This window comes from Sinocyclocheilus grahami, unplaced genomic scaffold (assembly GCF_001515645.1).
Source record: "Sinocyclocheilus grahami isolate Dianchi unplaced genomic scaffold, SAMN03320097.WGS_v1.1 scaffold196.1, whole genome shotgun sequence".
Lineage (NCBI taxonomy): Eukaryota > Metazoa > Chordata > Actinopteri > Cypriniformes > Cyprinidae > Sinocyclocheilus > Sinocyclocheilus grahami.
Window position 1 is genome coordinate 1,941,986 of NW_015505375.1, and position 13,655 is coordinate 1,955,640.

The window sequence follows — 13,655 nt, forward strand, 5'->3', positions numbered from 1 at the left end:
GTGTTCTGAAGATGAACGAAGGTCTTACGGGTTTGAAACGACATGAGGGTGAGTAATTAATGACAGAATTTTCATTTTTGGGTGAACTAACCCTTCAAGCGTTTGAAACACATTTTTTAGTTTCGGCAGTTCAGTCCACACTGAGGCAGATTTTTGAAGATGCTTAAAGTTCATAAAGTTGAAGAATTAGGGATGCACCGATCCGATATTCATATCGGGTATCGCTCCGATAGTGTCATTTTTCTCGGATCGGGTATCGGGTATTTTTTTCTCGATTGTGCGAATTATTCTGTGTTACTTCTGAAGCCATATGATAGCTTAATGTGAGCTACATATGAATATTTAAGTCCTTACATTAAAGTTTCAGAGTTTCACTCTGCGTCAAGCGATCTGTGATATTTTTCAGTTCATTTGAATGGATGCGCAGCACACCTGTGTTTGTGTATTTGTCGTAACGTAAACTCTAGTGTGAAGGCGCACGACTCGCCGCCACTTTCTCACACGCGCAAAGAGCGAGAGCGAGCGAGAGTCTTACATAACATGCAGAATTGATGCGCTACATGTAAACCATATACTTTGTTGTATTTTCCTGTAAAGATAACAGAGTTCCTTTGGAATTCTTCAGCTTTTAAGAACTGACGGGTTTTCCTGTAGTAGGCGGAACTAATGCACAAACGACAATCTCATTGGCTGGTGCTCACCAATTATCCTTCCTGTTTTGATTTCAGCGAATCAGTTCGAGCAAACGCACACAACCTGATTAATATTCATGAATCCAGTTCCTCATTAATCCTTAGTGCGTTTTTATATTGTTCTTATGAGTAGAATTCGTATAATAATAATATCTTATCAGTATTATTGTTCTTTTTTTTTTTTACAGGAACACTGAATGACCAAAAAAAGCACCAGCACCAGTCCTAAGTTCATGGTTACCAAGTTTTAATTCTAATTACTAAACTTCTATTATTAAATAATACTTGATTATCATATTATAATGCTTGACTGACTGATATTAAAAGTGTACTTTCAGATATTTAAAAAGCTGTACCATTTTACAAACATTATATATGTTTGTAAAATGGCATAACTTATATATATATATATATATAGTATAGTATTTCAGTCTGGCGAGTAAACAAAAATATATACTAGCCAATGGCGATTCAATTGCCAAGGTGTCCGTAGTTGTCCGGGTTGACTGTACAAAAACAGTTCGTGCTGCACTGTATTTGTTTTGTCCTATCGTATCTATCATATGTTGTTGCCTTATTAAAAAATATGCTATACATTTAAAATAAATGTATTTTAATTTTATAGTATATATTTATAAATAAATACATTCATGAATGTTTTTAATGAATGGATTTTATAATAATACAAATAGCAATGTGTAACATTTTACCATATTTAGTGCAACACTTTTATTTGTTCCCCACAAAATATTGTTTTTTCACTAAATGTTTGGATTTCTAAAATTATTGTGCACTGATTTTTCTAGAAATAAATTTTGCTGCCGAATTATCCACTAACCTAGTTTATGATACATTTTTGTCATAGATTATAAATATACATAGGCCTATATTTTTTCATATTTGTTTATTTTATTTTTCTTTATAATGAAGTAGTCTGTATCTAGTAGATTGTGAAAGAATGATTATCAGTTCCACACACAGAGATATATAAATTCTACATTTATTTAAATGAGGGAAAAAAACTTCACTGGTATCGGATCGGAATCGGTATCGGCCAATACCGAACCCTAGGTATCGGAATCGATATCGGAGGCAAAAAAGGTGGATAGGAGCATCCCTATTGAAAATGCTGTTTTTGCATTGTAGTGTGGACTGTGAAAACTGAGGTATTAGATGAGCACAATTTGGAAAACACTTGAAAATGCTAGTGTGGACAAAGAAAGCACAGTTTTCAAATATATCCGGATTAATGTAGAAGTAGCCTTGATGTTTCAGTCACGATTGGAGTGATACGGTTCACAACGCTGGTCACAGCAATTCTCAAGTTAACACTAGCAAGAAAGATTATAATAATTTAAATTTTGGTCTGTTTATAATACATTTATGGTGATTTTGCATCATTTTTGAAGTAGCTCCAATCCCTAGAAGAGCAACCGGTGCATTTCTTAAAAACGTCTCCTTTCTCGTCCCACAGAAGAATGAATTGAAAGACATACATGTTTGGTACAACATGGGAGAGAGTCAATGATTTTCAAAAAATCTCAATAATATCTTCTTAACCTCACATACTTGCTCTACTTACAATTCACAAATCAGGGAGCATGGCATTAAAATGCCGTCTAGAGGAAGCTGCATCGTAGACCCTCTGTAAACACTTCAGCTGGCATCAAAACCCAAACACAACAAACCATGGCAGATCACAGGCTCATTATGCAAGGACACGCATTAAAAATTCAGAGGCTGCACAAGTGCAGGAAACAGGCTGGATAAGATACTGTTCTGTATACAGGAAGGACCTCTGTGAATATCATGTTCAACTGGTCACTCAATTTCACTCATTTTAAGACATCATTTCTGTTTCATTTCTCTCTCTCTCTCCTTCACAAGCACTTCTCTCCTGCCAAATGTTCACCTCACAATAGCAGAAGCTGATTGGTGATGCAATGGTAAAAATAGAGAAAAGGGCAAAAGACAACTGATTGCTATGGAAACTAACAGGTGGCCTTCTGTTGATTGACAATGTACCAAAATGTGGCATATTGAACAGCAAAGGGAGGGGATTGAAACAAGAACCACCAAATTGTTAAAATGACATTAGTTTTCATTTAGCAGATGCTTTCTGATCGAAAGTAATTAACTGTACAATTTACAAAAGCAATCCTAGTAAAAACGCAGTTCATAAACCAGCCTATTCAGTGGTCTGCTACACTAGTTGAACAAGTAGGCTTAGAGTTGACGAAACCAAACAAATACCAACCGGCTTAGATCAGATTCAGCAAGTTCAGAAAACTTGTTATAAATGTTCTCTGTCAGTTCAGGGGTTGATCCAGAGTTTATGATTAACTTTGGAGCATAGCATTTTAAAGTTTGGCATCTGCAAACTTTTGCATGGAGAGCATCAGCTTGATTCACTTCCTCTGAGAGAGTCAGCGCAATTCTTTTCTCTTCTGGAGATTAAGAAATCGTTGAAAATATCATGAATTTAAACGTATTTATAAGGGAGAAAAAATACTGCTGCTGCCATGAGAATTCAAGAAGCCAACTCAAAGAATATTTCTGACTATATTAATGCAAGTGAATCAACTGAATTTAATTATTAATTTATATAGGTTCACAAAGAGCTTAAAATAAAACGTGCCAATTTAACCAATTCAAAAGCTTTATATATTATAAAGCTTGTACTTATATTTTAAAAAATGAAATACAAAACAAATGTGAAAATTGCTTAACTCATTTCAAAATCTCATTTCAACACATTTAATGAGTGGCTATGCTCTTCTTAATTGCTTTACCTGTGAACTGCTTTAATTTGGAGGAAGAAATACAGTGAGTGACTTTACTGCATCAGATATACAGTATGTCACTTTGCTCACAGCTGATCTTATGGTGATGAGCACAAGTAAAACCAATCCATCTTCTTGAACCTGAAAAACCAGAATTTGCTCAAACTAAACTCTAACTCATCTGAGTAGCCACTGAAACCAGCTTTGTGAAATAGTCCACGGGGGTTTGAACCTACAAACATTCAATTACCAGACCAAATCTTCATCTTCTAAGCCACACCCCCCCAATCCTGTGACCGTTATGAGTTGTTTGTCATGATAACTGATTCAGCTTTCTTTCTTCCAGAGTAAATAGTTCTGAAAGTCACTTACCTGGTAGAAGTTTTGCTTCTAGTTTCTTGATGGGCAGTTGAGGACTTTTCTTCGAGTCAGTCTGTGTAAAACATTAAAAACACTTAAAATCACTTCATCTCTTGCAGGTATGCAAGACCTATATCTTCCCGCTTACATTTTTCTCTTGACCATATGGCACAAAATCTCATTTCAACACATTTAATGCGTGGCTATGCTCTTCTTCATTTTGTCATTTGTTCTGAATATCAACATTTGTTCATATAAACAAAGGTTCTTCAAAAATGGTCAAAACCGTTAACTGATCTATTTTTGTGTCTCTGAAAAATAGTGATCGGTGACACTGTGTTGTGTTGAATGTCAACGGTTTTTGTGTCTATTTGTTAATGAGGAATTTGACACTAAATGTTTTTAGATTTGTGGAGCAAAAACTATTGTTTTATTTTGAAATGAAAAGATAAATGAGAATCTTTGGGTTGGCACGTTGTTTCTAGTGTTGTAATGTTTTTTTTTTTTTAAGTAACACTTGTAATTATAATTCTTGGGGTCATTATTAAAACATTCCATGAGTTAGATGTACATGTCAGATTCATTTATTTCCATTAGTAACACATTGGCTGATGCTTCATCATCCTGCACATGTTAAATTTAGATCTAAATATGATACAAGTTAAAAGTAAATGCACACTGTTCTAAAAGGAGGGAATCTTGCCCCATCTTACCCTACATGTCTAAATACATGTAGTGCTGTGGTCCCTTTTGACAAAAAAAATCATTAACAAAGTAAACACTGTTTACAGCAAACACACTTGAGTTACGGAGGATACTACTATCAAACCAAGTGAAGGCTTGACTATTGAGGTTAGCAGTCGTCCAGATGTCAAACATATGGGGTGACAGTTTTCTTAACATACTTATACAAGTGCAGAACAGTTTAATTCGTTGTTTCTAGTGTTGTAATGGTTTTTTTTTTTTAAGTAACACTTGTAATTATAATTCTTGGGGTCATTATTAAAACATTCCATGAGTTAGATGTACATGTCAGATTCATTTATTTCCATTAGTAACACATTGGCTGATGCTTCATCATCCTGCACATGTTAAATTTAGATCTAAATATGATACAAGTTAAAAGTAAATGCACACTGTTCTAAAAGGAGGGAATCTTGCCCCATCTTAACCTACATGTCTAAATACATGTAGTGCTGTGGTCCCTTTTGACAAAAAATCATTAACAAAGTAAACACTGTTTACAGCAGACACACTTGAGTTACGGAGGATACTACTATCAAACCAAGTGAAGGCTTGACTATTGAGGTTAGCAGTCGTCCAGATGTCAAACATATGGGGTGACAGTTTTCTTAACATACTTATACAAGTGCAGAACAGTTTAATAAACGAGTATGACAACTTTGTTTTAGCTGCTACTCGTTAGCATGATGCAAGTGTCTCACTCACCTGAAGTGGAGGAAGATAAGACTTAAAAGTCGGCTTCGTTTGTTTACCGGAGAACATCATTTAAACGGGACAATATAACAAACTGTAAATCCATATAAGAGCAGCTTAAAACTCTTTCAAATGTAAGCCAACCTGTTTTGGGCTACTTCAGAGCATTAAATCCAGGGTTTCTTCAGTAGACACGCATAGTTTCTATAAATGCGAAAGCAGTATTTAGTCTACGCTTTGCATGCAGTAGTATCTCAGCTGGAGCTGGTCTGTCCCGCTCAAGTCTCTTCGTTAGCGGCTGTCAAACTCAAACTTTTGCTGCTTTGGCTCCCTGCTGTAAACATTCACATCATGCTCAGTCTTCTTGTGTGAATCAACAGTGTGAGTGTGTGCGAGTCCTGTGCTGGTGCTGTAATCCACCCTCCGTGTTCAGTTCAGCCATGTTTATTAAAGGAGGAACGGGGAGGTGCAGCGTGCTTGAGCTCTGGACCACAAAAACCAGGAGGAGTGAGCTATGGCGAGCCCTGTGGACCACTGGAGCGTTTTGTTTTTTAAATACGAATGTTCATATTGTTTATAATATTCCAAATATATTAAGCGTTTTAACATATATATTTAATTCTATATATGAGCTAGAATTGGGCTTACTAGAATTTTAAATATTCGAATGCAGAGAATACGCTTTATAAGTCCACTATTTAAATGTTTCTTAAAAATGTTATATATATATTCATTTATTTCCATTAGTAACACATTGGCTGATGCTTCATCATCCTGCACATGTTAAATTTAGATCTAAATATGATACAAGTTAAAAGTAAATGCACACTGTTCTAAAAGGAGGGAATCTTGCCCCATCTTACCCTACATGTCTAAATACATGTAGTGCTGTGGTCCCTTTTGACAAAAAAAATCATTAACAAAGTAAACACTGTTTACAGCAAACACACTTGAGTTACGGAGGATACTACTATCAAACCAAGTGAAGGCTTGACTATTGAGGTTAGCAGTCGTCCAGATGTCAAACATATGGGGTGACAGTTTTCTTAACATACTTATACAAGTGCAGAACAGTTTAATAAACGAGTATATATATATGTAGACCGTTTTCAATGTTTTGCATAGTTTAGCTGGAGTGTATTAATGGACTATGGCTCCACCTACTGGAATGATTGTAGTTTTGCATGCAGAGTCTCAGTAAGGTCACGACTGCCCCTTGCAGTCACAAGATGAAAATACAGTTCTCTTTTACTCAGAATACCTTTCTCAAATACAATTATAAAATGCTTTCATGTTATCATCCATTTCTCTTGTAATGCCTAAACCTGAACGCGCTATATGATTGTCAAGTTGGACAGGTTAAAAATATAATAAAATATAATATAATCACTACCATTTAAATGTTTTGAGGTCGTTGTGATTATTAATGTTTTATTTAAAGAGGAATCTCATGCTTCGTTCATATGATAAAATACAGTGAAAACAGTATTAGTGTTAAATATCTAAATGATTTGAAATATTTTTAACTTTTTTTATGTTTTAATATATTTTAAAATGTAATTTGTCTTTGATTGCAAAGCCATCCTCCAGTCAGTGACACTGTCACACGAACCTTCAGAAATCATTTGTTGATTTGATGCTCAAGAATTTTCTTATTATTATCAGTGTGGTTATCAATGTATTAGCAATTCTTATGAAAAACATGATTTTTTTAAATAGACATATTTTGTAACATCTTAAATGTCTTTACTGTCGCTTTTGATCTATTTAATGTGTCAATGCTGTATAAAAGCAATCATTTATTTTCTTATACAAAATAAATAAATAACCCCAAACTTTTGAACAGTAGTGTACTCTTTAATTTAAACCTATAAAAGCAATTTGCTTCACGGCTGTAAATAGATGGATAGAGTGAGGGATTTTGCCAGTCCTTGTTGGTTTAGTTTCTCTTAAAAAGTTGTCAAAGGTTCCTTAAAAATTGTGAACTAAAGGTTCCCCTTGAAATGTGAGCTGCTAAAAGGAGAACTTAAAAGGTTATGGCCTGAACAAGAGTTTTGTAAAGTGTTTATATGAACATTTAAAACAAGTAATGATCATTTACATATAGGCTACTACTACTGATAATATAATATTACATATAAATGATCGTAATATAAATATAGGCTAGAACAAAAATATTGAAAATATAAATAAAAATAATAAATTATATAAATATAATTTAGAATGATATAAACATTTTCAAAAAATATATAAAAACGACCTTTCATGAAAAATCTGGATTTGAACTCCAAAAAAGCATCTTATTGTTTGTTTGTTTGTTTCATAATAGAATTTAACATATAGATACTTCACAATCAAACTCACTGATAAAATTAAAGGTAAGATATAACGATAACCTATACGTCTGCTTTGAATAATTACAATGTGCTTCAATTATATTGCTGTATTCTAATTGAACTTATTGTTCAGTACAGTGATATAGTAGTAATATATTGTACGCAGCTCCCTGCGCATATGGGACGCGCATTAATACACCCGAAATCATCTGCTGGGATTCCCTTCGGAATGACGCGCCGAGCGGCGCTCCTATTGGCCAAAGGCAACGCACGAAATTCTCCATTTATGGGTTGTTTTCCTCTTTGATTCCGTCAACCAGCGGCCACAAAGTTGAACTTTGTAGAGCAGACGCTCACTGCAGTACGGGCAGTGCGCTCGAGCGGTTTACCGGCGCGGTGTACACTATTATGGAGCGGCGACACTGGTCCTGAGGAGACGTTTAACAGCACCAGAGGCCAAAAGAGACCGTGACATTACCCAGACACTTTTAATAGGCTTATTTTGTTTTAATAACCAGTTGCAGAACGGATTATATCAGAAGATCGGCTGCGCTGTGATAAACGAATAAAAATGGTGAGTGAAAATGTACTTCCCACAGGTCACGTACGACAGAGATGAACACGAGACACTGCTCCTGTTTTCAGCATCCTTATCGACATGCAGTAGGCTACAGCAGCTACTTGTTGTTATTTTTGTAACTTCTTTCTGTGGTCATTTACAAATAAATAAATAGATAGATGTGACCATTCACTGAATCGTATAGGGTAATAGGGTACTAATATATGTAATTGGTATCATAAATGATCTTTTCTTTCAGTGGTCAAAACAAGAACAAACTTATACTAAACATTTTTTTTTTCATTCTATATTAATTACATAAATTTAAATTAACCAGGGATTTGTGTATGTACATCCACCCTGTGTACGTTTTGTTGTTGTTATTATGAAAATCTTATGAATGTAGTGGCTGGTCTATCAGCTCCTGCTGGGTGTCGTATTCAGCTATTGTTTGCCCTCCATCTCTTGTTCACTTAGATAGAAACAGTCTCTAATTCTCAGCCCTTCTTGAACAGGTTGTACTTATACTGGTCCTGGTTACAACCTAGTTTCTTGCTATTTTTAGCACTATGTGTTTGTCCAGGCTTGAGTCAGATAGATAACCATTGTGTTTCCACTCTCCCAGATCAGTGTTCCTGTTAGACACATTTGCAATTATTTTTCACTCACACTTAGTCTTATGTAACAGTAGAAAACTAAGTTACAAACAGTAGTGTCCATGGTTACAGGACACACAGAGATGCAGGTAGGTGTAGTCACATGTGAAACTAACTTCCGTACATATGCCCATAAGGATGGGCTGGGTTCTGCTTTGAATAAGTGGGTGTGCTTATGCGTGTGTCCTCAATGAGACCGTTTCCTCTTGTTATGGTGGAAAGCGACACCGTTTTTTCATAGCTCCTCAAGCAATATTAGGCTTCTGTTACGCTTGATTGTTTTCGGCTTTGTATGATCCTTGGATCCCATGGTAGGATGCTTTCACAGACCCTGCTTGTCTCACATTCAGTGTCTTTTTCAGCCTGTCAGCTAGTGAAGAACAGGAAGCCTACAGATCAGGTGAAAAACAAGTAAATCCAGTTCAGCTGTCTCTTCAGTGCACGCAGAGACATTCTCTGCAAGCCATGAAGCCGGTGGAACTAGTTTCCCTTGGGCTTTATGCATATGGGACAAACCCTTTTTGTTGATGCTCCATGCTGTCTGTGGTATTTAGTATGTATTGCAATATTATCATTCGGTCTTGATAAAGCATTTTTTTCTGCAAAGAATAAGCAGACTTGTGTTTAGCTGTGGTCATATGGTCACAATATCACAGATATCATGAGTGATCCATTAAGACGTGATGATTCTACTCTGGTCATGACAGCTCAAAGGAAATTAAATGATTTCTGAAATATGAACTGGAGGTAATGTCTGTTACACAACAGTGTCCAATTTTATGATGTATACCAGCTGTGCAAGAGCAATTTAGGTTATTTTGATTATGTAACATATCACTCAGTTACCAATATGCCTCATCTACTCTACTTAGAAAACTAATTCATAAAGCTTTGTGTATGTAGTATGAGGGCATTTTTGTCCGTAATGCCCATGATATCTTCGGGCCAAACACACTGAACACTTTGTTTAATATTTATTTCATCATTTTAGAGAAGAGCAGTCTTGCTTTTGTGGCCTCTTTGTTTTAAAAGAAAGATATCAAGTCAATATCTTGCTTGTCTCCTCACCATTGTTTGGTGGATCTGGGTCCAGTGTGATTGGCCTCGATATTTCAGAAGTGGTTTTACAGGTTAAGCTGTATCTGGTAGGATGGTAGCTTTGTTCACTTTCTTTTTTTACTCCTCTTTTCCTCTTTCTTTCTCTGCCAGATGCTGAATAGTAGGTCAGTGTGGCAGCATATGTTTTGCATTAAAAGCTGCAGATGGGCGGTACATGCTGAGTAACATTCCCCTATTCAAAACCTCTATGTCACACCACCACAAGATTGCTGAGGAATCCAGACTCCTTCTGAAAGAGTCAGCAACCCTCACCCAAATGAGAGAAATGTCTAGTAGGATGGCTGAAATATGTGGTCCCCATTAGTCAGTATTTTTGTGTATTAACATACAGTATAAATACATTTCCAGGCATGGCAATGAATTTCTCTCAGTATCAGCTAGCGTCTTTGATGCTGGCTTCTTTGATGCTGTTTTATTGTTGGTTCTGAACTACACTGACTGAACTGTGCTTATTAAAAACGTCCAATCTAGAAGTTCACCCCCAGTAGCTTGGATATAAAAGATCATATCCACTGATGTGTTCAAGTAAAGATTTATATGGTTCGTTTACTATGCCAGTTTAAAAAGATGAATGAAAACATTAATTGGACTGAAATAAACCCTTAATTGAAAAATCTCTATTGACCTTTTCATTGATGGTTCTTCCTATTGATATCAACCCCATTAAATGTCAAGTTAGTCTCTTCCTGGAGATCATAATTTTGTTAGAGAATTGTGCTATTATAAGCCACCCACATGTATATATTTTTAAGAAATTAGTACTTTCTTTCAGCAAGTATTCATTAAAACGACTTATTTATTTAAATACATTTATTTTATTTAAATAAATAAATAAATGCTGTTCTTTATACTTTCAATTCATGAAAAATATCATGATTTCCACAAAAATATTAAACAGCACAACTGTCTTCATCGTTGATAATAATAAGAAATATTAGAATGCATATTAGAATGATTTCTGAAGGATCATGTGACACTGAAAACAGGAGTAATGACTGATGAAAATTCAGCTTTGCATTTGTAATGGTTATGGACTTGTGATTTTCCCTGTTCCTGTTCTCCTGTCCTGTTTAGTTCCATTGACCTAGTTTCCCGCGTAGTCTTGATTGTCATTCTGTTCACCTGTGCTCATTTCTCCTGTTCTGTTCACTCCTTTCCCGATTATTGTTTTGTTCTATTGTGTTTTGTGCTACTCCCTGCTTCTGGATTCCTTGTGTTTATTTTCCTGTGGATTTATTATTAAAAGACTGTTTCTTCAATTACTCTTTCATTGCACGCTTGTATAGCACAGAACCATAACACAACCCTCTACACTGCGAGTAAATCACTCGCATGTGCAACTAAATCTTACTCTGGGCGACTAAATAATGTCTATCGTTAGCCATTGGCTAATAAATTATTAGATTTTACTCACCAGTGTGTGTGTGTTAGAGGCTAATTACACGTTTAGCATAGATATATTTTCACTCGCTGAACTCTCTGACTGAGCGCTTTAGAGTTTCACTCTCCGTCAAACGATCTGTACTGTGTGTGTGTGCGTGTGTGTGTGTAAAATAGTATACCAGTCTGGCGAAACTAAACTAAAAAATGTACTAGCCAATGGCAATTATATTGCCAAAGTGTGCGTAGAGTGTTGACTAACAGCATCACAGGAATAAATTACATTTTAAAATATAAGATAGAAAACAAATTGTAATATTATTACTGTTTTTACTGCATTTTCATCAAATAAATGCAGCACTGATGAGCTTAAGATACTTACAAAAACATTTAAAAAACTGACCAACCACAAACTTTTTAACAGTAGTGTATATGCAAAGCAGACCTACCTGTTTACATAAATGTATTGCTAGGTTGTTATTTTTTTTTGCCATTTTTATTTGTACAAACAGTATAGAATGGACAAACATGTCCTAAAGAGCTTCATGGCTCAATCAGTCAGAGTATGTGTGCTAACCACTAGGCCACAGTTTTAATATTTTTGTTTAGATTACTGATGTAAAAATCTCACTTTATCCCCAATGAAAAGTAGATTAGACTCTATGCAGGCCCAGTTTCCTTAAAGAGTTGGTCTTGAGAAGCACAGAGATGAACTTTCAGCTGTGAAACGAGATCATTGTTGCTGTGCTCCTGCCAGCTCACGTTTGGCTCCTCTCACCTTGCCTCTCCTGTTTTTCTCACCTGCATTAGTGTCTTATGCAGATTCACTGGTGCTAAAGGCTTCTAAAAGCAGGTCAAGGGGTGCACATGTCAAATATGGTTCAGTTTTGAAAGTGGATACTTATTTTCTGTTCGTATGCATCATAGACAGGAGGTGTACAGAAAAGCCTCTTGTTAATTATATTCAGTATGTGGCCCAGTTTCCTTAAAGAGTTGGTCTTGAGAAGCACAGAGATGAACTTTCAGCTGTGAAACGAGATCATTGTTGCTGTGCTCCTGCCAGCTCATGTTTGGCTCCTCTCACCTTGCCTCTCCTGTTTTTCTCACCTGCATTAGTGTCTTATGCGGATTCACTGGTGCTAAAGGCTTCTAAAAGCAGGTCAAGGGGTGCACATGTCAAATATGGTTCAGTTTTGAAAGTGGATACTTATTTTCTGTTCGTATGCATCATAGACAGGAGGTGTACAGAAAAGCCTCTTGTTAATTATATTCAGTATGTAATATGTACATTTAACTTTTCCGGCCTCTTATTGCTACCTGTCCCAACTTTTTTGGAATGTGTAGCTCTCATGAAATCCAAAATGAGCCAATATTTGGCATGACATTTCAAAATGTCTCACTTTCAACATTTGATATGTTATCTATATTCTATTGTGAATAAAATATAAGTTTATGAGATTTGTAAATTATTCCATTCCTTTTTTACTCACAATTTGTACAGTGTCCCAACTTTTTTGGAATTGGGTTTGTAGATCGATACATTTATCAAATGTCTGACGATACGATGTATCAATGCAACGTGTAAAAAAATGATACCTGTAGTATAAATAGGGACTTTCATTTTGACACTGTCCACATTTTCACGCAATGTCCGTCTATGCATTACCACAGGTTACGATAATGAGGACTGCCCAGGAGCCAGGACGAGCGTAAAAGACGCTCGGGACAGTTTACAGAACTGTCGAGCGCCATGTGAGAAGTTTTCTATGTGCACACATCCAGCACGCAAATACTTAATGGAGTTCTCTTTCGCTTCTTTTTGTGCTTGGATGAACAAATACAGACAAAATTACATCAAAATGCGCGTCTTGGCGAATATCCTAGTTAGTAAACACAGTTGGTTATATCTTAACGTTTGCGAATATGTATGTTTTAAAGTTTGTCTTAACAGTTGAGAAAGTGAACGCATTTGTTGGTTCTGTGCATTTGGACTTGTGAAAGCAAGACTAATAATAAATTAATAATAATCCTAATGCTTTCAAAGACAAAAATCTTACTGCTCTTGACTGAATAACTTTTGTAACTTTAATAAGGATTAATCTATATTTGATGTATGCATTGAAGACTATGCAGTGCTGTTTTGATTATTACATTTTCTGTTATTTGTGTCTTTGTACTATTGTATTTATTTTCTGCTATTGCTTGTAATTTGGTTATCTAAAAATGTTTTAGTACTGAGCCCTGCATATCTGTATGTGCCTCAGACTGTTATGTATAGTAGCAGCCAAAAAAGTCTCAAATAAAAATAAGTTTTAATAGTTTATATATATATA

General features: G+C 35.5%; 2 protein-coding genes across 3 annotated transcripts in view; one reads left to right on the forward strand and one right to left on the reverse strand.

Annotated features, from left to right (window-relative positions):
• LOC107595080 (myotubularin-related protein 10) overlaps nt 1–5,753 on the reverse strand; it is a 33,373-nt gene extending 27,620 nt beyond the window's left edge. For both annotated transcript variants that reach the window (XM_016285386.1, XM_016285385.1), the window contains exons 1-2: nt 5,285–5,753; nt 3,848–3,908 (exon numbers count right to left, since the gene is read on the reverse strand). In XM_016285386.1, coding sequence (XP_016140872.1) covers nt 3,848–3,908; nt 5,285–5,344 — 121 coding nt within the window. In that variant the 5' untranslated portion in view covers nt 5,345–5,753. The remainder of the gene's footprint in view (nt 1–3,847; nt 3,909–5,284) is intronic.
• Nucleotides 5,754–7,853: 2,100 nt separating this feature from the next.
• The window catches only part of LOC107595093 (unconventional myosin-Ie-like), a 58,321-nt gene continuing 52,519 nt past the window's right edge, over nt 7,854–13,655 (forward strand). Inside the window, exon 1 of the mRNA XM_016285406.1 lies at nt 7,854–8,182. Coding sequence (XP_016140892.1) covers nt 8,180–8,182 — 3 coding nt within the window. The 5' untranslated portion in view covers nt 7,854–8,179. The remainder of the gene's footprint in view (nt 8,183–13,655) is intronic.